Genomic DNA, 26,561 nt, shown 5'->3' with positions numbered 1-26,561 from the left:
AATCCACCACACACTTAGCTCCACACACTGGCTGCAGTGAATGGAGATAGTGTGCTAGATAACCACTCTTGTTGCAAAACTACAGAACTGCTCGACCTCCTTCCTTATGCCAATATGTCCAATTAAAGCACAAATGTCAAGACATCTGGGACTTGTCACTGTGTCAACTTGCAAGTGAGACATTATTGTGCCACAACAGGAAGTCCTGACATCCTAGAACACTTTAAAAGGACCTAATTCCTCAAACCACATCAACAGTGAAGCAGGGACCCTTGAATCACTGACAAACATGAAAATAAAAAGGTAAGAAAACTCCTTTATCAGCTGAACATTCATATTTTTATTTTATTTTATTTTGTTTATTATTATTATTATTATTATTATTTTTCATGCCTCTTTGATTCAGTATAAAGGTCACATTTGTTTCCTTTGCTCCCATAAGCGTGTTTCCATGTTTAACTGATGGGTGTTAATGAGCAAATGGATAAGTGTATTATACGAGTGCCCGGAAGATTTCCACATCCTGACAACTGGCACCACATCAGCTGTGTGTCTGAGCTACACAAGCAGTCTAATCATTTTCACTTGCCTCTGTTAAATGCAGACTGTAGAGAAATGGCTTTCTGTGGTTTACACAGAATCAACAGGTAACATTTTTTTCATTCATTGAAGCACAGCATTTAAACATGGGTATGAATTTTTTTGACATTATTAGTCATTGCCGTTTGATTAGGAAATATTACTGGATGCAATAAGTCAGTGTTCCGCTGAGTCATGCACAAGTTCAGCTTCAGGTCACTTTATTGGTCTATTTGGTTATTTGGTTTAGATGCTGTAGAAATTTGGAACATTTAAGTGACTAACATATTCCTAATGCAGATTTAAAGAACAAGCTTACCAGAGTGGAAATGGGTAAAACATGACTCATGCTGTTTCTCTTTTTTTGGCCAGCTAACTGAGCTGAGACAAGTGTTCTCATATACCGTAACACATTCACTCTCCATTAACATTATCAATGAACAGAATTTGAAAAGCAATTCAAATTCCGTTTTTAACATCTTTATGCTTCCATGTAAGAATGGCAGGTCAAGGTCCTGTCAATACACATGTATTCTCATTATGTTACATTTACTCATTTGGCAGACACTTTTATCCAGACCGACTTCAAATGAGGGACAGCACTCCAGGTTCCTCAGTATAGTAGGAGACATTGGAGAAAGCACTAAGAACTAAATCTGTTCAATAAGAAAAAAGTGCAAGGTGATCAGATAAAGGCATGCACAGTAAGTGTCTGGGTGTTAGAGGTGTTAGGAGAGGTGGTGCTCTTTGGAAGAGACGAGTCTTCAAGGGATTCTTGCAGATAGAGAGAGATGCCTCTGCTCTCATGGCATTTGGTAGCTCGTCCACCATCGGGGAACCACAAAACAGAACAGTTTGAATTGCTGTAATGTCAGACATTGTTCCTTGGGGGGACGCAGTGGCTGAGAAGGAGCATAAACCTCACTTTTGCTGGCTGCTTAAAGGTTGAAAAAGGGAATTTTGTGAGGTCTCTAAAAGCATGAGTGTGCATCCCATAGGTACCAGAAGACAGAAAATAGGAGAGTCGTAATTTCCAATATGTCATTTACAGTTTACAATAACATTGTAAAGTAGCGGCTCTCAAACTTTTTCAGTCATACCCTCTTTCAGAAACCAAGAAAAATTCATGCCCCCACTGCACAATCATGTAATATTGGGAAAGCAACTAATAAAAGAGACATGTTAAAGATACCCTCTGGAGTTTTTGAACATTAGTTGCACTGTGGAGCAACGTTTATATGAGTTTGTTTGTTTCGTGAATGTGTATGAGGATGCACTGCACTTGCGGGATCAAGCGAGTGACGCAAAACACAGTCCTGCTTCTGCTTTCATTCAGTTCTGCTGATGGTGGTAACCTGTTAAGAAGCTAAGTCAGCAGTGAAGAAGAAGACTGCAAGCTAACAAACTGTTGTTTACTTAGTTATGTGGTAACAGTGCCTTTTCACACCACACTCAAAAATAAAACAACTTTAGTTTGCGTGTCTGGCATTTTAAGTATACGTTTGTTTATGTGAACTGTGTTAGAATTACTATATGGCATACAGGTGGACTTCAGTGGTATTAGATTGTTTAAACTGGCTCACAATAAATTATTGCAGCTACTTTGGAAACAAACATAGCCCATCAAGTTGTGAGTTAGTAAATTAAAGTCCAATGATGTTTTGCTAATTTAACAGTTATTTTCACAACCTCAATAAGGTCATTTGACTCACTCAGAATGACACGCACTAAGTACCACTAAAAGTCACGCACCAAAAATTCAAGGTTTAAAATTTGGTTTTACTGACGTCGTCATGGATAATGGCCATCACCAATGCTGTGAGGTCAGCTGGACATACATCATTACATTTAACGTTCTCTTTAAAATGTTAACATACAGTCACTGAGTCTTCATCAAGTCTTATTTGGAAAAATTAAAATGCATTATTTTCTCCTGGAGACCAATGCATTTCTTTTAAAATCCCTATTTTAAAATAAAATTGATAACTAGAATTATAGGAAACTGAGACACTGCGTCAGTAGTGGAGCTTCTGCAGAGTCTCAGTCATTTCTGCCTGGACATATTCAGTTTTCAGTGCCAAAATGTTTTTTCTGTTAAATGTTACACTGGAAGCACTGGGAGCCAAGTGGTGCATCACTTTGACACAGTAAATCACACTTCTACCTCAGAGCCGGGGAATGTATAGGATTAATATTGGTTAAGTGGCACTAGTTATAACCAAGACTCAGAATGGTTACAATTAAATACATAATACAATACAAAAAACAAGAAACAAGGTGCAGATTTCTGTGAATAATTAAGATATTCTTTGGTTAAAAAAAAAAAAAAACACACACAAAAATGATCATTGAGCCTCTATGCTGGTCCTGAAGCACTGCCACTGGTGATGTTGAAGTGATTGCTGCAGAACGAGGCTAGATTTGACATGCCAGCCTAATTAGTGCGATTATCACACAGCTGCACAGGCTGAGAGGATTTGAAGTGGGTTTTATCAAAAGGATCATTTTCCTGGGGAATGCCTCATCTTGACAGCGTGTGCACTGTCAGATCCATTTCAGTTTGGGATGTGCAGGCGCTGTCCACTCTGATATGCTGCAGATTTGAAAAGGTGAACTAACATCAGATCAGACTGAGTTTTTGCTCATTGTATTATTGGACGAGTAGAACTGTGAAGTGATTAAATGATTTCCAAAGGGTTAAAGGTACTGTACTGCCTCAGACCTCACAACGGACCAGTTATTAGGAGCCTGGTGGCAAATAATCCACACCAGCTTACCTTTGAATCATTCTCTGAGCTGGCAGAGTATGGAGGGTAAACTAAATTTGGCTGCTGATGGTGGACTAATTACAGAATTAACAACTGATGTAATGCTTAAGTTCAGCTAGGGACTTGGCTTTCCACTCTGTTGAAATTGGGGTAATTTGGAGTTACAACAATGAAGTGGTGACTTAAAGCTGCTCTAATCAATATTTCTGCATTCAACAGGGGATTGAATGACACTGTGTATGTGGAAAGGATGCCATGTAGTGATGAATCCACAGGGAATCATCACCCAGCTTTGCAGTTCAGCCCATTGTTTTGGTTTACCAGACCCAGCTTTAATGTTTTGGTTCAGTCTCATGAGTCTTATAAGTGTTATTTTCAGACACACAATAGACAGAAGTTTTCCATGGTAAACAAATACCTGAAAAAAAAAACTGTGTGCTATCTGCAAAAAGTGGAGTGAATGTTGGACTTACAAAATTGTTAAGTTGACATAGACATGACTCCAAATGAACACCAATGTTTCATGTTATCTGTTAAGTGTGTAAATAGGCAACTGTACAAAAAATAGGGGAAATGCAAAAGAATTTTTGTTTTGATTCAAGATACATTTTCTCCAGCAATACTTTTTAAATCATTATCATATTCTTTCAGGGCAATTCAAATCACTAAAATGTATGAGGCAGCACTGTGTTGATGTATAGAGTCGTTCTCTCATATTGCATAACCTCCCTGAAACATAAATGCAGCGTTCACCCTCATGCAAAGAACAATAAGATATTCTCAGTCAAAGAATCTCTGGCTTCCCTCTCTCTCAATCATCATATTGTACTCCTCTACAATACCACATATTGCTCACTGACTCAGGATGACTTAGAGAGATGCCACTGGCCATGCATGTACACACCAGCATGTTATTTAGCCTGGTCTGTTTAACTCCTCCCTCTTCTCCTTGCCCTTGGGTGGGCTGGGGTCTTCAGTGCTCCCCCGGACCTGCATGGCCTCTACAAGCGCTTCCAGAGTTCCCCCCCTCTACTGGCCGTGACGTCACAGGTCCAACTCAGAGAGCAGCCGGTGTTTGCCCGTCGCCAGGGTCAAGAGCGCAGGGAGGACGGAGAGAGGAGGACCAGGGACCTTCAGCACCACGGCACCCAAAGCACCTTCACCATCCATGTAACGCCTCCCCCCAGCCAGCCTGCTGTGAGCCAGCTGCCCATGGAAGTTCTCAAGGTAAGCCTACCAACAGTCCGGTGCACCTGCATGAGCGACAGCTATGACGTGAAAAGTGACAGTGTTCTGTAAGCGACGTAGTAGTGGATGCTCTCTTGTGGAATCCTTGATTCTATGTATTGGAAAGTGTATTATATGTAAATTTTCCATTTCTTTAAGTCACAAATTCAACAAGATTTTGAACTTTGGCTTCAGAAATTCCTACATCTGTGTCAGCTCCTGAGAGATAAATACAGTTCTTTGAGAGTGGACTGTGTTAAATCCATAGGGGGGATTATCTCTTGACAGAATTCCTGTTTCCAGACATTTGGCATTCAACTCATTTAATCCTATTTGCTCCACTACACTGACATATTTTCATTCATTTGATCCCTGGTACGAACAAAATGGACCCCAAATACACGAGAATACTAAGATGAGAAAATGTTTCTGGTTTCTGTTTCTGTTTTGGAAGAGGAAGAACCGTGAACATATCCTGGAAACAACAGTGTGTTTTAGGTAATTAATGTTTCTTGACTACATATAATTATTACATTTTGAGGCCATTTAAGATCAGGACCAGGTATCAGTTTCTACCCCTCAAGAATTTCAGATAGCTGTGAAAGAAAATTCCAACTGTCAGACTCTGTCAGACTATATGCATAGTCATCTGTGTTGGGTTTATTGATTTTCTGTCCCTATAGGTTTAAAAAAAAAAACTTCATTTCTGCCAATTACCACAGATATGCATGTGATATCATTAAGTCCCATATGTTCTGCTATTGAGTGATGGAGACACTCTTTTAAGGTCATGAGTGACATCACTTGTCGACATCTGTGAAGTACCATTTTCGTCTTTGACGTATCAGTGTCTTTACTCGTAGCAGAGTAACATAATCCTTTAGCACTATACCACTTCAAGTAATTTCAGCATGAAAATCAAATCCTACCACAGTGTTACTTGGCACGTGGCTCTCTGTTTTCACGTGGTTTTGTGTCTATGTGCAAAACAGATGATTACTTTACTGTTGGTTTTTTCCCTTCTAATAATATTACACTGCCATGAGATCATATACTGGTTTATACTGGAAGAGAAATATGATGTTTCTCTGTAAGTTGTTCCAAAGGATGGTTGCATTAGTAATAGAGCAGGAAAAGTACTTGGGGAAACAGTTTGGAGGAACTTTTTCTCATACTGTATCATTTTCACAATACAGAACACACACAACAATGCCAGTTTCCTGGACAAACACTTTTTGACAGTTTGAACCTAACCTGTCTGTGGATTATCAGAGACCCCCCCCAAAACCATAGAGGCGAGGCAAAATTAGCTTAGAAGTACCAGGCAGAGCTGCTGGACCATGAAAGTGAAAACATTAAGCTCAGATGAAGTTGTCTGAAAGGGGAGGGGGTCCCTTAATTAGCCAGGTTACCTCTGACCCCTGTGAGAATCAAGTGATCAGGGATCAAGACAAAGGCAGGCAGAATTTTATTACACACTCCATTTATAAGTCAGCGACATAATTATAATCAGGTTCAATCATAAGCTCATTTAAGAAAGAAGCTAAACTGATAAACTGCAAGGTAATCTAAATCAGGGTTTTGTTTTTTTTTTTTTTTTCAAAGTCTGACACTGGGACCCCCCGACAAAAACTAGACAAGTCTCATAAGTTCCATTACTAAACAGAAAGTAAAGTAAAAAATATCATGGAGTTGTTACATCTTACATTTTCGCCGAATTAGCTATTAGATGTTCCTGTTTTCCCATGTACCCATGGATATACAGATAACTTTCAGTGGAGTTCTGGGGTTATAAGGAACACCTGGAGTTATGACTGCAAGTACTGAGATTTTTTTTTAATGCAAATTCTGTGTGAGAGTTTTTTTTTTTTTTTGATTCCATGAGTTGTGCGTCACAGCCACTGCTGCACCTCCAACTACTGACCGTGTCCATAAGCCGTTCAGCCAAAATAACTCACTGTATTTACATTTTGAAACACTGGCATGTTACTGTCCCTTTCACCTCAGTATCTTTGCCTCAAGGCTCTCCAGCTGCAGCCCCCTTCAGCTCTCCCATGTCGCCTTGGGGTTACTTAGATTCAACTCAAAAAAATTAAGGCAACATTTTCCAACTACTTTTTGCATGTTTAGTGAACTTCTTGGTATTTTGAGTTGGTAAAAATCAGTATTATGTGTTTTACTGTATGCTAAAAAATGAAGTAGAGTCTACAAGAAAAAGCAAAACATTTGACTTTAACTTTTGTGACAAATAGCAGGTTATTGACCACATCATATTTAATTAAAATAAGTAACATTTAAAATAAAAAAAATAATTTTTTAATTTGAATTAATTAATTTACTCTCATTAATTTAGTTAGTTAATAATAGGTTTTTCCTTTATTAATCCCTCAAGCTGGGGAAATTACTTTCTGCATTTTACCCACACCAAGTGAACGTAACACACACACACACACAAGCATGCACATACACTAGAGACGCTGGGGCAGGGGGCTTCCCTTGTGAGGAGCTGGGGTGGATCAGTGCTTTGCAGCACACCAGGGCACCACAGCCATGGTCGCAGAGGTGGGGGGGCACGTCTCCTTCACCACCACCCATATTCGTTGTGCGTATTCATTGTGCTTGGTCGAGGAATCAAACCGGCGACCGTCCCATCTCCAGAAACTTCAAAGTCTAAAGCCGCACTCTTAACTTGCCGCGCCACTACTGCCGCAAATTTTAATTTGTAAACATTCATGTTGTAAACATTTTAACATCAAAAATTACAGAAACTTCTGACCTCATCTTTAAGTGCAGCATAGAAAACCTTCAAAGTGCAATCTACACTGTATACTCTTAAAACATTAAATTAAAGCACAGGGACTCCTGACCACAGCATTTGACGTGTCACTACTGAACAAGGATTGAACCCAAAAACACGACTCCAGAACAAAGTTAAAAAAATAAACCAACCAAAGTAGCAACAAAACAAGACAAAAGACTGAAAGAGCAAACTGTGAAAGAGACCTGACAAGAAGAAGGATTTAGCTGGTTCTACTATCAAGAGACAGGATGAACTGGCATAGAACAAAGGGAGATGCAGACAATATATAGACACTAGGTAATGGGGAACAGGTGGAAACAATCAAGGCGGGGAAGACAATCAGACTGGCAGGAACACAAGAGGAAGGACAAGCTACCTGAAACGCAAGGGGAGAACAGATTACAAAATAAAAGCGGAAATAACAAGACAAAAATAAGCACAGGACAAAACTTAACAGGACATTATAACATGAAAGAACTGACTGCTGGCCAGTAACACCCTCCCTATATATGCTCATGGACATATCTTTTTCTGCTATCAAACAGATTATTGGACTTTATTTATTATTACTGTTTAACTTACAGTATCAGTGGGTCAAAATTCTTATTAGTGGTCAACAGTTAATTATTAATATCCATAGCAAAGTTAATGTTAGACCTTCCATGAGGCCTCATGGTGCCTGCATAATTGGCAAACTTCTTTTTGACGCTTTTGCATTTTAAAGTGCAATACATGCATGCTCATTCAGCTAAAATCTAACTTTAAGCAATGTAAATAGTTACTTACATGTGCATTGTATGTAGCCCTCAAAGACTCCACACAAATCCGAATAAATGGTACTGATCCAGTACAGGTGACAATGAGAAAAGGTCTCGCTCTTTTGCTGCTGCATGTGGGTGGGTCGTGATGTTTTACTTTGGACATAAGTCCTTAAATCTAGTTTTGTACAATCAATTTATTGTGAAGTTCAGGAAAATCAATTTTATGATAGATAATAATAAGTTATCAAAATATTCTCACTTTTTACTTATGTGTAACTTAAATAAATTTTAAAAAAAGGGAATTAATTTATTGGAAGAAATATACTTTAAAATAAATTCCTATAGAAAGCACCATTAGGGCTTTTTACAGTGCAGAAAATTTGTTTAAACTAAAGCTTCAGTAGCCATCACACCTGCAATCCTTATCCATTCTGTGCCTCCTTGATCTTAGCAGAAAGGAAATGTCAGAGCAGAAAGCTAATCTGTGTAGCTTTGTTTTTAAACTAATCTGCAAGGAACATGTTTGTTGTTTAACTTCAACAAAGCTTCCTACATACTTAGGAAGAACTATCACAGTCACATCACAGCAAGAAATATTAAACTTAAAACATAAAATTCTTGGTTGAGGTTAAATCACAGTTTACTTTATACAATGGGACCTTTCTTTGTGCTTCCACAGCACACTACAGTGAGGAAATTTTTTTTGCCTGTGTACTGCAACTGAGTTGTGCGTACATGCCTTCTTAGTGTCAGGATTGTTATAGAACAGTGACTAATGTAAAGCTTCACCAGTCAGTGACCCTAGTACTGACCAAAAAAAAAAAAATCCACTTAATTGTGTTTCAGGTCAAAACAGCCAAAAGCTGTATCACAAAAATGTTTAACAATTGAAAATCAAGTATGAATAAACTTTTTTCATGGCAGACATTTTGACTTGTCACAGCCTTAAAAGCAAGCGTCCCGGGATGCCATGATTTGGTGAGTGAGTATGCACGATATACTAGGGCCTCTGACTTATCTCACCTAAATGGAATGCACATATAATGAATTTAATCATACCTGTGCTGCTCTGACATGTCAAATTGCCAACTGTGAAAAAGACAAGGCTGATGATTCATTTCACATGAATTATCAGTGTGTGTTGTGCTCTTGGCACTTAACTGACACGACTGCGTTATTGTTATTGTGTTACGTTATCACCATCTCAGATTTTGTTCAGGCCTTGTCCATATCGTGAATGGATCCCAAAACCAAGGCCTGTAAAATATTTTTGTTCAAATCCTATGTTTTTATTTTACTGGATTGGATTTGGAAAAAAGTGCTAAATTCCTTAATGAGAGTGATATTGAGAATACAACAAACCCACATTATTGCACCAAAGTGACATCAATCATATATATTTTTTCTGCAATTACAATCTTTTATTAAGCTCCCACTAATGGACATGAGAATATTATGAATAAAAGGAGGCGTGTATAATATTTTGGTCATTTTCATATGATCAAAATGATGTGTGGGCTTGCTAGTTGGAACATAAAAATGCACAAGGAAATTGTTTGATGCATTATGTTATGATGTTATTAAGAGTGTAAAGTGCCAATGGTATTCTGGTTTTCCTTAATAAAAAAAGAAAAAAAAAACAAATTCTTGTCCCATAAGAAATAAAGGATAAGTATGTTCTCAGTATGCTCATTGGAATAGAGAGCCTTTGTTTCCACATAAAAGCCTGGATATTTTTTACAAAGTTAAAAATCCACTTATGGAAATGGTACTGATATGCATGTTGGAACATGTCCTCACAGTGAAATCTTCAGTATACGCCCTTACTTGTCACCAAGTAAACACCAATTATGTTCCCAATTCAGTGCTGTTGTTCAAGTTTTATGGTTAAAGAATAATAGTTTTCATCACATCATTTCTAGTGCAGAATATGCTACATTGCACATTATTTAAATGTTTTTTTCTGAAAATAACATTCCACATTTTCTTTTTAAAATGTGGAATGTAAAATTTAACCACTTCACTGAATATAGCATCCATCAGAATTAATACTTTTTTCTGTAATGAGGCTTTGATTGTAAAGAATATAGATCCCTTTATTGACTTGTAGTAAAATGAACCTACAGGAGACATGTATTTCTTTATTCCTATTACTTTAGTAATACATATTTTAGAGGCCGGGATAAACCTTGTTTTTCCTAAAGGAAAAATAGTGCCTTTAACTACACATATTTATCTGTGAAGGGAACATGAAGGACATTGGCACTTTGAAAACTAAATGACCAAACAGGCCATTTCCACATACCAGCTACCCGACATTTTTGTCCTATGAGAATGACTAAGAATTGTTTCCACGTCTTGTTTTATTCTTGATAGCTTTGTGTCCAGTAGTTACAGAAGGCTCAAATATTGGCACATAATTATTAAAGATTGTATATGAAGAAAAGATAATGATTGATATCATGTGGGTTCAAAAATGGGTTTATAAGTCTCTCCATATCACTCTTGTTAATGAAATTTGCACAATCTGCCCCCATGCCCCAAATAAAGGGTCTAATTTATAGGCATAGGAATAATACTTGCCAAGATATTAATGCCCAAACATGGCTTCCCTGATGAGGTGTTTTTCAGAGTAAAAATTAAAAAATCTATCAAGGGCAAGAATATATAAAAACAATTCAACAAATATATTTAACTGGCCTTAGTTTTAGGACCCAAACATAATTTAGACAAACTGGCCAAAATAGGAGATGGTGCCACAACCAGTTCCCTGGATTCTGTGTAATTTGACATGGGATGACCCAATATACATCTACACTGTTTAGAATTATTGCTGTTTCCAAATTCTTAAAGCTACACTAGTTAATATTTTCATTTCAGCATCAGTGTAAAATGGCTACATGAAACGTGAACAGGGTTTCTTGATTCCCACATAGAATTATCACCTGACTGCGTGCTCATTTCAGCGTGTTTCAGCTCGTTTTTTGAACAGCCTTCAACTTGCAGGCTGTAAAAAGTAATGAGTTCATTCTCACCACTCTCTCTGTTCTCATTTTAATTGTAAATGCACCACGCAACCTCTGGATTCAGGTTTTTCAGTCAACCCACATGTACAAAAACTACTGTGTATATAAACTTTGTATATAAACTTTTTACTGAGTACAATATTTGACAGATAACGTGTAATTTCTTGTAGGGAGCTTGTTTCTGTATTTGTGATTCTTCTTTCTGTGGATACAGTACTTCCATCTAATATTGTTAGAGTATTTTTTTCCTAAAACTAATAGGGTAAAATCAAGAGGCAAGTGTTCTGACTCTTAAAACTTGGAGCATAGAATTGATCTATCCCAAAAAATTTCATCCTGAATTGAAGCTTTGAATGTATTCAATAATGAGATCAAAGACAGTCATATATTATTTGATGGCCCTGAAAAACCCTGACTTTTAAAAATCATCAGATTCAACTCCACGTGCAGGCATTAGTGGTTTACACTGACCTTTTCCTCAAACTCCAGGCACATTGAGCTGAATAATGCTACATGTTTGTGCTCTTTGATTTTCGGGGGTAGACTCTGAGGTCTCAAACTGAGCTGAGGCTGAGCTAAGAGAGCCTTTTGTTTATTAAACTCATCGGAGTATACCTAGAGCTCTGTTCTCAATTTCTAGTCGCCAGCTGATTCTTCAAGATAACTTTTTCAAAGAGTAGAACATGTCTGCACAAGTCTCAAAATCTGCCACAAGAATCTTCTTTTTTTGTGTATTTTTTTTTTTTTAGTACAGCATTTTATCTGTAGAGTATGATAGTGCTGTACTCTTTGACCTTTCCCTCGCTGCTCATAGGGAACATACAGCATCTTGTTTGAATTGCTTTACTGTTTCACTGTTGTAGCAAGCTTAGCTGATAGACTGCATAGCCCTGCACCAGGCATAACAAGGCTCTGTGTATTTATGTAGCAGCTAAATTAAGCTTTATTGTTTGTCACTTAAGCAAGTGCATGTTCCTAATCCCACACAGACTGGACAATGTGCTTCATTCTTGGAAGAGGATGTTACATTCTTGCTAATGTTACCCTGTAGCCACAGGGTAAGGAGCAGAGAAGACTCTTTGTCCTAGGCCCCTCCTCTTCATGAAGTGGTCTGTCTCTACAGTAGCTGCTATTTGCTGCAGAGAATTGTTACTAAGGGCATTAGGCAAGAGAGCAAAATCCACTTCCTCGAGGCGATGGTGGAACTCAGCACATGTAGTAGCCGTTCATCTCCCATATCCAGCTCCTATCACTCCTATCACTTTAGACCTATGATGGTTCAGTGTCATCTTTGGTGTCCTGGAAAATAAACATTTTGCTAAAATGCAGGACCTTTTGTGACATGAATGTATAAGACATTCATGTCACAAAATAATAATGTAATGTAAAATAATAATGTAATATGCACAAATGCAAAAAAACTTCATTCTAGGCAAATGTCAAAAATAGGCAAGTGAAAGACTGTAAGAATAGCATCACTTTAGCTTATAACCTCAACTCAGAGGGCTACTGCTTGCTGTGTAACAATCAGTGTTTGACAGTAAGTAATGTGTTATAATTAGGTCATTATTTTCCCAGTAATGAGGAGTATTATAAGAGATCACAATTCAGTACAGCCATTACACTTTCTAATGCAAGGAACGCTTTGTTATTTTGGCCTTGGACATGTTTGGGTGGGGGATGGTGGCTAGCTTAAACAGGGAATGCTTACTGGTTATTAAAGTTGTCTGGTTTTTGTGCTGGGCCTAATTAGCAGGCTAGCTAGTCAATAAGCCTGCATTTAAGATTCACATGGTTTGTTCAGAATTTGAGGGCCAGGCTGGCTATCTGTTCGATCTTCTTATCTAACTGAAATTTTGTACACAAGTACATGATTACAGATGATGAAGCGCACTGACTTTGATTATGCCCTAACCTTTCATCAAGAAATAAAAAGAAGTTTTGGTTGAAGTTGAAATTTGTGGTTTAGGCAGAAATCTCAACATCTGCTGGATGGATTGCAATAAAATTTGGTTCAGACATTGAGAATGAAATAATAATGAACCATAATGGCTTTGATTTTGATTTGTCCAGTATTTATGTTTATGATGAAATACCCAATAACTGAATGAATGCAATATCTGTAGTTTGTGTTCACTGCTAATTTGCAAGTTTTAGCATGCTAACATGCTAAACTAAGATGGTCAGTATGGTAAACACTGCACCTGCTAAACATCAGCATGTTAACATTGTCATTATGAGCATGTTAGCATGCTGTGTTTAGCATTTAGTTCAACACTACTGTGGCTAAGGACAGCCTCACAAAGTTACTAGCATAGCTATGAATATGATGACGTGTTGTAGAAACACAGTTTTTGAGGGCATCTCCTCATTATTGTGTGCATGGTGCGTTGCAACAGCTGCGTGCGGATTCCTAACAGAGTGCGAATATTCTGAAAATTTGGTGAATGGCCATAAAACCCTAGGCCTACTTGTGTTTCTAAATTTCCGGAAAGACCCTTGTTTTACAGCTGTAATGTGAAGGTTCTCATCCCAACCCATATCAGTTGGGTTTAGGTCAGGTGATTGTGGAGGCCAAGTCATCTGACGCAGCACTCCATCACTCTCCTTCTTGGTCAAGCCCTTACATAGCCTGGAGGTGTGTTTGGGGTCATTGTCCTGTTGAAAAACAAATGACGGTCCAACTAAGAGCAAACCAGATGGGATGGCATGTCGCTGCAGAATGCTGTGGTAGCCATGCTGGTTAAGTGTGCCTTGAATTTTGAATAAATCACCAACAGTGTCACCAGCAAAGCACCCCCACACCATCACACCTCCTCCTCCATGCTTCACGGTGGGAACCACACATGTAGAAACCATCCACTCACCTTTTCTGCATCTCACAAAGACTCACAGGAACCAAAAATCTCAAATTTGGACTCATCCAACCAAAGTACAGATTCCCACTGGTCTAATGTCCATTCCTTGTGTTTCTTGGCCTAAACAATTCTCTTTTTCTTGTTGTTCTTCCTCAGTAGTGGTTTCTTTGCAGCAATTCGACCATGAAGGCCTGATTCACGCAATCTCCCCTGAGCAGTTGATGTTGAGATGTGTCTGCTACTTGAACTCTGTGAAGCATTTATGTGGGTTCTGAAGTCTTCTGGACTGACTGACCTCCATGTCTTAAAGTAATGATGGACTGTCGTTTCTCTTTGCTTAGCTGAGTGGTTCTTTCCATAATATGGATTATAACAGTAGTCAAATAGGGCTGTTAACTGTGTACCAACCCTACTTCTGCAAAACACAACTGATGGTCTCAAACACATTAAGAAGGCAAGAAATTCAACCAATTAACTCTTGAAAAGGCACACCTGTTCATTGAAAACCATTCCAGGTGACTACCTCATGAAACTGACTGAGAGAATGCAAAGAGTGGGAAAAGCTGTCATCAAAGCAAAAGGTGGCTACTTCAAAGAATCTAAAATATAAAACATATTCTGGTTGGTCTAACACTTTTTGGTTATCTACATAATTCCATATGTGTTCCTTCATAGTTTTGATGTCTTCAGTATGAATCTACAATGTAGAAAGTAATAAAAATAAAGAAAAACCACTGAATGAGAAGATGTGGCCAAACTTTTGACTGGTACTGTATACAGTTGCAAGGCCCATGTGACCTCTGCTCACATCTGAGGAAACTAATAGTGATTTTGGCTACTCTGACGAACACAAAAACTAGTAGTTTTACTGTTGTGATCTCATCACATGATGAGATGTTAATATCCTTGGACGTGAAGACCCGGTGACACCAAATGTCTGGACATGATTTTGGACAATTAGCAGAAACATTTTTCACAGTCGTTTCCAACAGGGGAGGTTCAGTCTGTAGTTTTGAGCAACAGCAACCTCCATTCAAACTATAGCTGTGTGTGGGCTGAAGCCGGGGATGAGAGATCAGTTGCTGAACTAAGCACGAGTGCACGAGTGATGTTGACCTTCTCACTTTTCTCACAGCATATTTGCTCTGCTGTTAATCTAATAAACCCAATCTAATCTAATAGGACCGTGCTGTAAATATCATCATTCATTGACATGAAGTCTAAATAAACAGATGCTAATAACCAGATTTGTGTACTGGTACCCACAGATGCTAATGAGTGAATAGCAGAATCAGAGGATGTTTACAAGACAACATGTTTTATATGTATTTCAGGGGACTAGCTCAGTGTAGTCTGAAAAAAAAACATTTTGAGCATGAGTTGGTGAAGCTAGAAACAAGTGCGTATTGCTTTTTATTTAATAGCAATTTATTCTTTAGCTCATTGGTTCATAATCATGTTATTTACGCAATTCACTTCACATTGGATCATTAAGGTCAGTGGGTTCAGATCAGCTGAAAACTACCTGGGGATCTGGTTAGCAACATGCTGGTGCCAGCTGAAAGAACCTTATCTTAATGACCCTGCCCCATGGATCACAGTCTGTATTTTGGTTATGAAAAGTGACATTGTGTGGGAGGTCCATCATTGTGTGCACTTTGGTCCTTGGACATGGATTTTCATTTAATTTCATGTGTGCGTATGGTTCTCGTTAGGGATGGGTATTGATAGGTGTTTGTTGACACTCTCATCAGGGTTTTTTTTACAGACAAATGATGAATTCAGAACATTTTATATAAAAAATACTGTTTTGAGAGCAGTAACAGTGATGTTTAATAAACATTTGTTATATTCCTGAAATTAAAACACTGAATAAAGTTAAAAAAAAAAAAAAAAAAACAGAAGAAAGTGACTATCAATCCTTCCTCTCGCTGCTGATATGGATTCATTGCTGGCCAGGAAAGACAGGTATAGGGAGGAGGGGCTGGTTTGGGAGCAGGGACTGCCATCTTTCTCAGCCAGAAAGTCAAAGCAGTTGAAAATATTTCTTTTGTAACATAATGTATGCTAGAAATACACACTTGATGTGCCAGCCTTACGCCACTTTCAAACACGCTCAACTTGGTTATCCCTGTATGGTGGACAACATGACGTTGTTCTTTTTCAGTATATTTCGGCTTCAATGAACATTGCAGACTCTAAGGGCTTTAGATACATAGTTTATTTGGTTTGTAAAGCTTTGAATGTGTAGACCTCAAATTCAAAGCAAAGATAATTTTTTCTAAAACTGAATCCCTGCAGCGCCATCAACTCAGATGAAATTGCACCATGTGTGTAAGAATTAAATGATCAGAATAAGAGCATATGGCTGAGCCATTAAAGGAAAGTACTTCCTTCAGCAATATCTCTCACTAGATGTCTGCTTTATGTGGCTGTTTGTAAATCAATTCATTACTTAACTATACATGTATTCTCTGCACTTGTGACATTGACAAGTTGTTGCCTTTGATGCCATTTGAACCCAACATCTTAACAATCAGTAGCTCTACTGTAGCCATCCCCTTAAATTTTAGCACACAGTAAATGTTTAGCGTCCTCCTTTGACAAAATGCCCTCAAGTGTGGCTGGTTGCCAAGGATGTAAGAAACAGAGTGAAGCTGGTCCAGAGATATGAATGGATCTGTTTCTTTTCAGGGGTCAAGGAGTGACGACTATCTCTCGAAATGTTATTGGTCCTCAGGGCAGAAGTCTAAAACATAGACCCATGTGCTCTCCTTGAGAAGGTAATAAACCTCTATCTCACAAAGAGTCTATGAATAAAGTGAGAGCTCGGCTTGCTGTAGGGATAAATGAAATACATCCCTTGTTAATAGTTCCCTCTCAACCCAAAGGTTTGGCTGAAGGAAAAGGCCACAGTGTGGAAGGAAGACAAAGAAACACTCTACTATGAGTTTACAAAGAATGCCCTCTCTGTTTCATCGTATAAGGTTCTGTCCAGCCAGGGGGCACTTCCCCTGTGTTTGTGCTCACCTCTCCAGCTCCTAGAGAGTTTCTGATAATCCAGACAAAGACGTGATGCTATGTGTCCCAGCAGCGTTACACGAGATGCAGCTGCAGACGTTTTCGTTAACAGGCTGCACAACTGATAGCACATCATCACACGTGAGGATCCTATAATATAAGCAGCTTAATTCCTTGGATAAATGTTGGATTCTTGGGATAGTTTACTATTCAACATCATGAATAAAGCAGCATAAAATCAGATTTCAATGCAGTGTATCCATTTTTTCTTCTTTGTTCGCTCTGCTTTCGAAAGCAGGTTGACATCCTCATGGACAGTGACAAAATTTAAGTTGCAATACTGTAAATAATCAATGCTTCAGTTTTCCTAAGAGCAAAACATTTTATGTACTTTTAGTTGAGTGCATTAATAATTGGCAGCACTGCGGCAAAGTACTCAACTGTTAAATTAAGGAGCTCAAATTGAAGGAAAGAAAAGAATTTGGTGTGACATTGATGTTATCCCTCTGTGGAGTAGCAATTACAGTCTAAAAAGCTACAGTTATTGTGTTGGTGGCACAAAAGCATATGCAGCTTATCCAATGTTACTTTGCGCTTGGAACAAACCAGCCATTATGAATTAAATGTCCTAAATAAACATTTTAAACAAACACAAAGTTGTTTGTAGACATTGTCTCTTTTATCCTGAAATGCAACTCGCACTGAAAAGTAATTTGAGTTTATGCATCTTATTAAATAGGCTTGAAAAGTCTAGAAAAAAGAATCACATTTTCCTAAAGAACAGGATTCATTTTGCTCTACTAGATAAACAGTGTCAGATGTTTGTGTGCTATTTAACATTAAACATTTGTGAAACCTTATTTCAAGTTAAAGGACTACGTGTGGACTGACTGACTGTACTGCATTGGACAAAGAACATGATGCTTTACCAGAAGTTCACTCATTTCATTCCTGTAAAACAGACGTAATTACTAATACTGCATAGGACTGATGCAGTCTTCTTTCTACATATTGTCACATCACTTTGCTCAGGATAAAGGTAACAGAAAAAACAAGGATTCAGTTCTTTGTGTCCGAGCCCAGTGGTCATGCAGGGTTTCTTCCTTAGATTTAAATTAATTAAATCCATTGTAGGTCATAAGTCTGTCTGAGTCTGTTTTGATAAGTGCAGGCAACTGAAAACTAAATTTCTATCAAATTTTCCACACCAGAATTTAATGGGTTCTTCCCTGGCTCCCTTCCCATGCCTCCACCAAACTTGGTGCAAATCAGTCCAGTACTTCTTTTGTAATCCTTAAAGCAAATAAACAAACCAGCAAGCAGACTGTGGTGAAGACAACTTCCTTGGTGGAGGTAACTGTTGCCAGCAGAGAACCATCATTACGCACCACTCTCATTTTCTAAGACATGCATTATCTTCTGTACATGTTAGGGACTGATGGGTGACCAAACTGTTGTTCCATTCACATCTCTTCTCTTTGTCTGATGCCATCACATTTCTGTACATGACTTCAAACTTGTTAAATTCTCCCAAGTTTATTTTATGGTACCATGCTGCATAATAGCCTGTAGCAGTTCCTCCTCCTGACTGTTATCTTACAGTACTTTTGGAGGGAAACATATTATTTGATGGGTTATGATCTCACTCTCTCATTCTCATTTTTCTGCCAGTCAATCACCACACCCTCTGGGCCACTTGCAGTGCACCATTGACTGTGCTTGGCGCCATGATCAACTGATTCACAAAAATAAAGCCTATAAAAAAAAACTAAAAAAAACAACAACTTTGGAGCAGATACACTCCCTTTGACTGCTGCTCTACTATTATCAGGGTTGATATCAAAGGCTTTCTAGTACAAAGAGAGCTAACCTAGGCTGGACAAAACCATATCTGAGGAGTCAAATTCAGTAGGTTTCTTGGAAGCTATAGGCCTGAAAATACTTTCAGCCAAAATCAAAGAGTTCACCTTCTTTACCCTGCAAATGTGACTGCATAAAATTTGACGGCAAAATGTAATTAACCTCTAAAAATCCAAAAAATGGATGAGTTGGTAAACACGCCGTACATTTGGCTTTTAATATGGCTAGTTTGTAGTGAAACAGTGGTGTCAATTGTGTTCCTGGTGCTCAGAACAAATAATGTTTTATACTAGATGAGCAGAACTAAAGATTAAACGTTAGTTGGCCTTAAGCAAGCTTCAGTTCGCAGACTACTGGCCAACCAGTAGAAAGACTCCTTTGTGAGCCGGAGGTGGTGACGTCAAATGTGCTCTATAAAGACATAAATTCATAGTTAAGCTGGAACAACGCAGCAGTGGGAGGATGAGTCTCAGTGTCCTCCTCCATTTCTTAACTTGCATAACTAATGAGCCTTAAGCCCTAGATAAATTAAGCAGGACTAGTGACTGCTTTCAGATTTGCACAAACTAGCTTGCTGTCCGCACTGTAGGCTAACAAGATAAAGGGATTATATACTGTATGTAGGTTGTTTTTATTTTCAATTACTACTCAAATAACATGTTGGAGATGCTTGAATACAGCCACTATCAGGTGAGATGGGTTGATTTTTTATTCCATGTTATATATATTATTCCAAAAGCAAACTATTCCCAAAATGAATAAATAAATAAATAGAATCTGAAGATGAAACTAATATTTCTTTTCTAGCTTGTGGTCAAATTAACATTTATTCATGTGTCATTAAATACTGTGTAATGGCCTCTCTGCTAGACCGTTATGAACACTCGCTCAAACGGGTTTGCGGCTGTTAGTGCTATGAGAACTACACAGTAATGTAGAAAAGCTAGTGGATGCAAAATTGTTTGTATATTGCTGCATGAGTTGTTGACTTGCTGCATGAACTTTAATTAGTCATAGATCATGTGACACAACTGAAATGCTCTACAGTGTCCTTTTTGTGGAGAGGAGACTTTTAGTCACCAGTCCATAAAACTGGCCAGTGTCAGGGTGAATGATGCTTTTAAATTATGCTTTGTACATCAGAGATCAGTCCTCCATTTCCCCTGTAATTTAAAGACTTGACTTTAAGAAGAAAGAATTGTTTGAACACATTTCAACACCTTAGCACAGTCATACAAATAATGAGTTTTAAAACAAGCCTGCAGTCAGGTTTGAAAAGGTGGCTTTTAACATGGTGTTTTCAGGTCCATTGATCAGCACAATGCAGTAGAAATGTGTAATTCAGCTGCAACATAGGAGTACAGCTTGATTCCTTTTGGTTTGTAGGACAAGCTCATGATTTGAATTTAACACAGAAACATCGAACATGAAACTGAACCTAAAATGTTTTACATATTTGAATCATACTTTTATTAACACATCCAAATATTTATTCTAAATCAAAATCTACATTTGTTTTGTGTTTCTTTAAATATGTGTTTCTTTAAATATGTTAAATATTTTATTTCTTTTAGGAATTAGCCATTGTTTGTGATGTTTAATCCTTGCTTTCTAATCTACAATGCAAAATGTACATGCACTGTCATCAACTAGACTTGATAAAAGAATGATTTAAAAAACTTCGGCTGGGCTCAGATGTTTACATCTTGTTCTCATAGGTGCAGTCCCACCTGGAGAATCCCACCAAGTACCACATCCAGCAGGCTCAGAGGCAGCAGGTGAGGCAGTATCTGTCCACCACCCTGGGTGGCAAAGCCGGGAGCCAGTGCCCCAGCCAGCCCCCTGAGCACGGCATGCCGCCCGGGCCTGGCAGCAGCGCCCCCAACAGTCCCATGGCCCTGCTCACCCTCAGCTCCAACTGTGAAAAAGAAGTACGCCCGCTCACTGCCTTTTGATTTCATTAGGTCCAGAAACACTGATGATCTGTGATCATAAATGTGTGGTTTATTAATCATGAAATCAAATGTGATTTTATGTCATACAGATGGATGATGTCATTGATGATATTATTAGCTTGGAGTCAAGCTATAATGAAGACGTTCTTGGACTGATGGATCCAGGACTTCAGATGAACAACCCGGTAATTTTTTAAGACACTCCTCTCTTTAAAAGGATACATATTGTAAATATGACTGCAAAGGGATGATGTCCGTGTATGACAATTCATGTAAAATGCAAAGCGCAATTGTTATTTAGAATTATTAGAATGACATATACATACATATATTTTTGTTTCATGCTCTGTAGCTCTCCGTGTCAGGCAACCTTCTCGATGTGTATGGAAATCAAGGACTTTCACTCCCGGGCCTCGCCATCAGCAACTCCTGTTCACCCAACATTAAAAGGGAATACACAGGTAAACCACTGAGAAAGACATTCACACTTATCTGGGATTGTCAGTATTTTCTTTTTTTTATTGTTGATTTTCTGTTCTTTGGTGTCATTTAGGCTGAGTTTAAGCTAGAGTTGCACACACTGAGTGCTGTAAATTCAGTGAAATCATTTGTTAGTCAGTGTAGTTCACTTATCTGTGACTAATAACTGACTCTTAGCAAGTTCATTAAACCTCACGTCATCTGGTAGTCAAATCAGATTAAGACACACACTAAGAAAAGTCTGTAATTTGGCTTGATACAGTATTTTTGCAGTTATACTTTAAGTTATTGTGTTGTTCATGACTAAGTCTTAAACAGTCTGTAAATCAAACATGTTTCCATCAGTGTAGTAGATAGTAGGTGAAAGCATTACTGTAGCCCAGTGTCGATATTGTGTGCAATTTGGAAATGCACAAGATACTATTAAGACAATTATTTGCCAAATAATTACTCCAGCTCCTGGCATGAAGCAAGTACTGGACAAGCCTGGATCCTGTGGCCAGTATGAAAACTATCAAAGGCCAGAAGGCTTTCCAGTAGGTAAGCAAAGCAAAATGAAGAAAATGAAAAAGATGATGTTTTGTAAACTGTAAAAGCTGTTTCAGTTTTCAGACACTGTATTTTTTGCATGACTAAATCGCACACAATACGAATGAACTGTAATTATAGAACTTGAGAAGCTAATTGACATGATTGCAACTTTATTTTCTAGTGTAATCCTCAGAACATGTAAATGTTTTCCTATTAGCCGTGATTATGCAGCATAGTAAAGTAACAGATTTAAAATGTGCAATGTTCATAGATTTACCGTACAGTACGGGAAATGCAACCATGCAATCATTATATAGACCTAATACATTATTACCCATTTAATTAAATCATGACGTTTTCTAAACATTCACATTTCTCTTTGCTTCACAGAGGCTGAGGTTCGTGCTCTTGCTAAAGAGAGACAAAAGAAGGACAACCACAATTTAAGTGAGTCCACAGAATCTAATTTTTAGAGCTCATTCTCTTAGCAATGCTCTTGATGCTTACTTATTAATATATAGTGTTTCTATGGCAAAGAGCTAACTCACAGTTTAAGAGACTTCTTCAGTATTAAATTAAGTATAAAATGCCAAAACAGATCTCCTGAGAACAAATGTGTAGTGTTGTTAGATTTTTTTCATCATTTGTTTTTCTAGTGTTTTTTGATGTATTAGTCATAAATAGGAACATTTTAAATATTATAATTCTAAAGAACCTGTAAAATGTTAAAACATCTTTAAAATGTTGATTTATATTGCTTTATTTTAAACCTACACAGAAGAATGTAAAGACTGGTTTACTGGGCTGCTTCCCTAACTGTATATTCTGTTTGTAGTTGAACGAAGACGGAGATTCAATATCAACGACCGCATCAAAGAGCTAGGAACCTTGATACCCAAGTCAAATGACCCGTAAGTATTTTTTTGTTTGCATTCATATGTATGAATGCAAATGCCCATCCAACTATCTGTCTGTCTTTCTGTCTACTTTCTCCTCTTCATGTGTCCAAGTGTCCTTAAAGTGTAATGGTTTATTTGTTCATGGGGGCCGTAAAGAATCCTGTGTTGTTCTGGTCAGCTGGTCATCTGACTCTGACTGTAGATCTTTGTCTCCTGTATACCCCAGAGACATGCGCTGGAATAAGGGCACCATTCTGAAAGCCTCAGTGGACTATATCAGGAAGCTACAGCGGGAGCAGCAGAGAGCCAAAGAACTTGAGTGCAGACAGAGGAAGCTGGAGCATGCAAACCGCCATCTGATGCTTCGCATACAGGTGAGTCATTCTAAGATTAAGTAACAAAATGATTCAAACAGTCCTTTCAGAGAAGTAAAGGTTTGGTCACTTTTGAGAAATATTCACATAGTGGAGCAAAGTGGAGCAAACCATCAAAGGTGTACAGTAAGCTGAGCCCAGATACATATACATTATATCTTGTTAGTTTAATTCATACAAAACTGCAAAGTTTAAAAACAACATGTTTTACTATATGAAGTCAGGAAAAGTGAACTTCAGCCAATTTTTGCAGAACTTGTATAAACTCACATTCCTCTCTTTTCATTTAGTGAAAGAATCAGGCTAGTTGTTTTCCTCTTTCTGCTAAGCTAACTGCTGCCTGTAGGACAGATATGAGAGAAGTATAAATTTTCCCATCTTCCTCTTGGCAAGAAAGCAAATAAGTGTATTTCCCAAAATGTTGAACTACCTACCTATCCCTACCTTTTCCCAAAGTACTTATTACTGGCACTATTTTATGCTTTAATCTGATAAGATGGGTGTATTTTTAAATCTTTTTTCCCATTGTGGCCTTTAATTTAAAATTAAATTGTGCCATTGTCTATGTTTTGTTTATTTGTTTATTCATCTAGGAGTTGGAGATCCAGGCCCGAGCTCATGGTCTTACAGTGGTGTCATCCCAATCTGTCTGCACATCAGAGTTAATGGCCAGAGCCATTAAACAGGAGCCCGTCCTCGGCGACTGCCCCTCAGAGCTCTACCAGCATGGCTCAGACATGTCCCCTCCAACCACACTGGACCTCAACAACGGCACCATCACCTTTGACCAGATTCCTTCAGACGCTGGGGAACCTGGCCCCTATGGAAACTCCAGGACCTGTAAAATGAAGGAGCTGACAAGGGACAACGCCCTGTCATCGATTTCCCCGAGTGATCCCATGCTGTCCTCCATGTCCCCAGATGTCTCCAACAATGTTAGCAGCCACCACAGTTCCAGCTCTAGTATGGAGGAAAAGGAGCATGGCTGTTAGCATTACCCAGTGCCATGAACCGCACTGACACTTTCTATCTGTAGCATCCCATCAGTGAGACACCTACATTAAAGTGTCTTAAAGGTGACTGAGCGGATGAAGGAACTCAGACTCTAATTTCATCTCAATTCTACATTTTTTAATTTTTTGCCCATTTATCGCAGAAATGTTGTATGTTACTGTGACTTTTCATTCATTTCAGTTTCTCTATTGTACACAGTATTGCTGTGTACAACAGAGATGCTGTCACATAATTTCCATTCCATATAGATGGACAGTTCAAAATTACTTGACAAACAAATACAAGGGGACTGAGAAATATGTCTCCAACCTGCTGTCATTAAAAACTGGTCAACTTGATGATTTTACAGGTTTTTTTTTTTAGCTTTTTTAACTGTTGTTTCTTTTTAAATGTTTGATATTTGGCCCAAATATACAGTTTACTGAACTCTCCATGGCAATTCAGGTAAGATACATATGTGAAAACATATTGGTAGTACCTGCTAAAAGTTTGAATTGTGAAACATTTTTTTTTACTTTTTGTAGACAGAATGTAAAATTACTGACTCGGTCAATCAAACTGTTCTCACTTCTTATGGATCCATCCAAGAAAATGCATGCAATTAATTATTAAATGATCAAATATTGCATAGTAATTGTTTCTTAGCATATTTAAATTTATACTATTTTTAACCCCCTGACCTTAATGTATTATGAAGAAAAAACAAATCAAACATTGACCAAATGAGGAGGCTTATTATTGTTATTATGAAGTGTTATATTATTACTATCATTTATTTATTTTGTTGTTTTTTTTCGCTTTTATTCACTGAGAGCTCATTGTGTTTGTACAAGTACTTCAGTTTAATTTAGGTTTACTTTTATAACAGCCCACAAACGAATTATTGATCTTTTCTAACCTAAGACCATCACATCTAACATCAGAGTAAAGGCAAATAAGACACATTGAAGCAAGAGCAGTCTATAACCCAAAAATTTTTAAATTAACCTCAAATTGATAATTTACTACTGTGGGTATGGATTTTTTAAAAAAAGATTCTTTTTTTAAATTGGAGAAAAAAAAGAAAAGAAAAACAGACTTTTTTCACAGTCCACAGGTGACAAAAACACTATGCTGCACATGAGCTAGTTCAAACTGATTTAATTTAAACTGAGTCCTGGTTGTGACATTTAAAGAATTCCTGACACATCATTCCTGGCGCACCATAATACTTTTTTTTTAAATTAATGTAAAATGAAAATTGAAGAAATAAATAAACTAAAATCAGTTGCTTTGTAGACACATATCACTGAATGAGTTATCTTGCATAACTCAGAGATGAGTAAACGCCCATGTACACAGAGAGGAATCTTTTTTGTTGTCTGTACAGAACTTCTTTTTTTATTTGTTTGTTTATCTCTTGCTAATACTGTAAAAGAAAAGACTTGAGATGCCAATATATTGTATATTAGGCCTTTTACAAAAAACAAGAACAAAAAAAGAACAAAAAAAAAATTAAATAAACTGTGTTTTGGCGTTCATGTGTGGAAAAATACAGTAGATCCATGTATATACATGTACATGAATAATATGTCCCATTTATCATACTCAGCCAAGTGAGCTCTTCCACTTTTTTGGTAATAGCATTAAACAGAAAAACAAAAACAAAACAAAAAATGGCATGTTTAGGAAGACAGCTAAGATCACTTTGTTTTCAATGCTGACTCTCCCAGATATGAGGGGTTAGGTATGGTATCTGCAGCAGAGCACTTTAGAAAGACTTCCTACGTTTCTGAACTAAACTGCCACAGCAAATGTGTTTTATAGGAAACAATTGTGACTGGTTTACATTTTCCAGAAACATAGTGAGGATATATTGCTTACATATTTGGCAAGTAACAAATACTGAACATATCAGTAAAATATTCACACACAACTTTTTTTCAGCCTTTTTTTGTCAGCCAAAATATCCAGACTTGCAGTAAAATATGTACTTGTAGTGACTACAGTGTTAGGAAACAATTTTATGGTTATGTCTAGGCTCACAGCTTAGGGAGGTTAGGCAAAGATTGTGGTCTGGTTTAACAGAGAAAAAGTTCTCACAGACTTTCAGATGCAGTGTGTATATTTATATTTAACCAAAACCCTGATCTTTGCTTCACCTTAACCAAAGTGCTCTTGTTTCCTAACCGTAACCACAGACAGGGCTGTGGAGGCGAGCATTGTTTCGAAATTGTTTTAAGTGAACATAAATACGCAAACTAGCAAATGACAAAATTTGATGGCTTCCACTGGCACACAAATAAATAACGTGGCTTTTAAGTGATGTAAATGTACTTCATTTAATGTTTCACCATAAAACAACCATGCTGTTTGTGTTATTCCTTTTAAAGTCATTTCTTTAAGTCATTTCACAGCTTTTCCTATTT

At 37.7% G+C, this 26,561-nt stretch overlaps 1 protein-coding gene across 2 annotated transcripts; it reads left to right on the top strand.

Annotated features, from left to right (window-relative positions):
• Positions 1 to 238: 238 nt before the first annotated feature.
• Positions 239 to 25,715, top strand: mitfa (melanocyte inducing transcription factor a). 2 transcript variants are annotated; one of them, XM_041034655.1, is made up of 10 exons: positions 239 to 303; positions 4,325 to 4,574; positions 20,619 to 20,831; positions 20,945 to 21,040; positions 21,208 to 21,316; positions 21,792 to 21,875; positions 22,257 to 22,313; positions 22,702 to 22,777; positions 22,992 to 23,139; positions 23,733 to 25,715. In XM_041034655.1, the coding sequence occupies exons 1-10, from the start codon at positions 290 to 292 to the stop codon at positions 24,129 to 24,131; spliced, it is 1,446 nt and encodes a 481-aa protein (XP_040890589.1). In that variant the 5' UTR covers positions 239 to 289; the 3' UTR covers positions 24,132 to 25,715. The 2 variants fall into 2 exon arrangements, with proteins under 2 accessions (XP_040890589.1, XP_040890590.1); XM_041034656.1 differs by lacking the exon at positions 21,792 to 21,875.
• The last annotated feature ends 846 nt before the right edge of the window (positions 25,716 to 26,561 follow it).

This window comes from Toxotes jaculatrix, chromosome 3 (assembly GCF_017976425.1).
Source record: "Toxotes jaculatrix isolate fToxJac2 chromosome 3, fToxJac2.pri, whole genome shotgun sequence".
NCBI classification, from domain to species: Eukaryota; Metazoa; Chordata; class Actinopteri; family Toxotidae; genus Toxotes; species Toxotes jaculatrix.
This window is presented reverse-complemented; position numbering and strand designations above follow the sequence as displayed.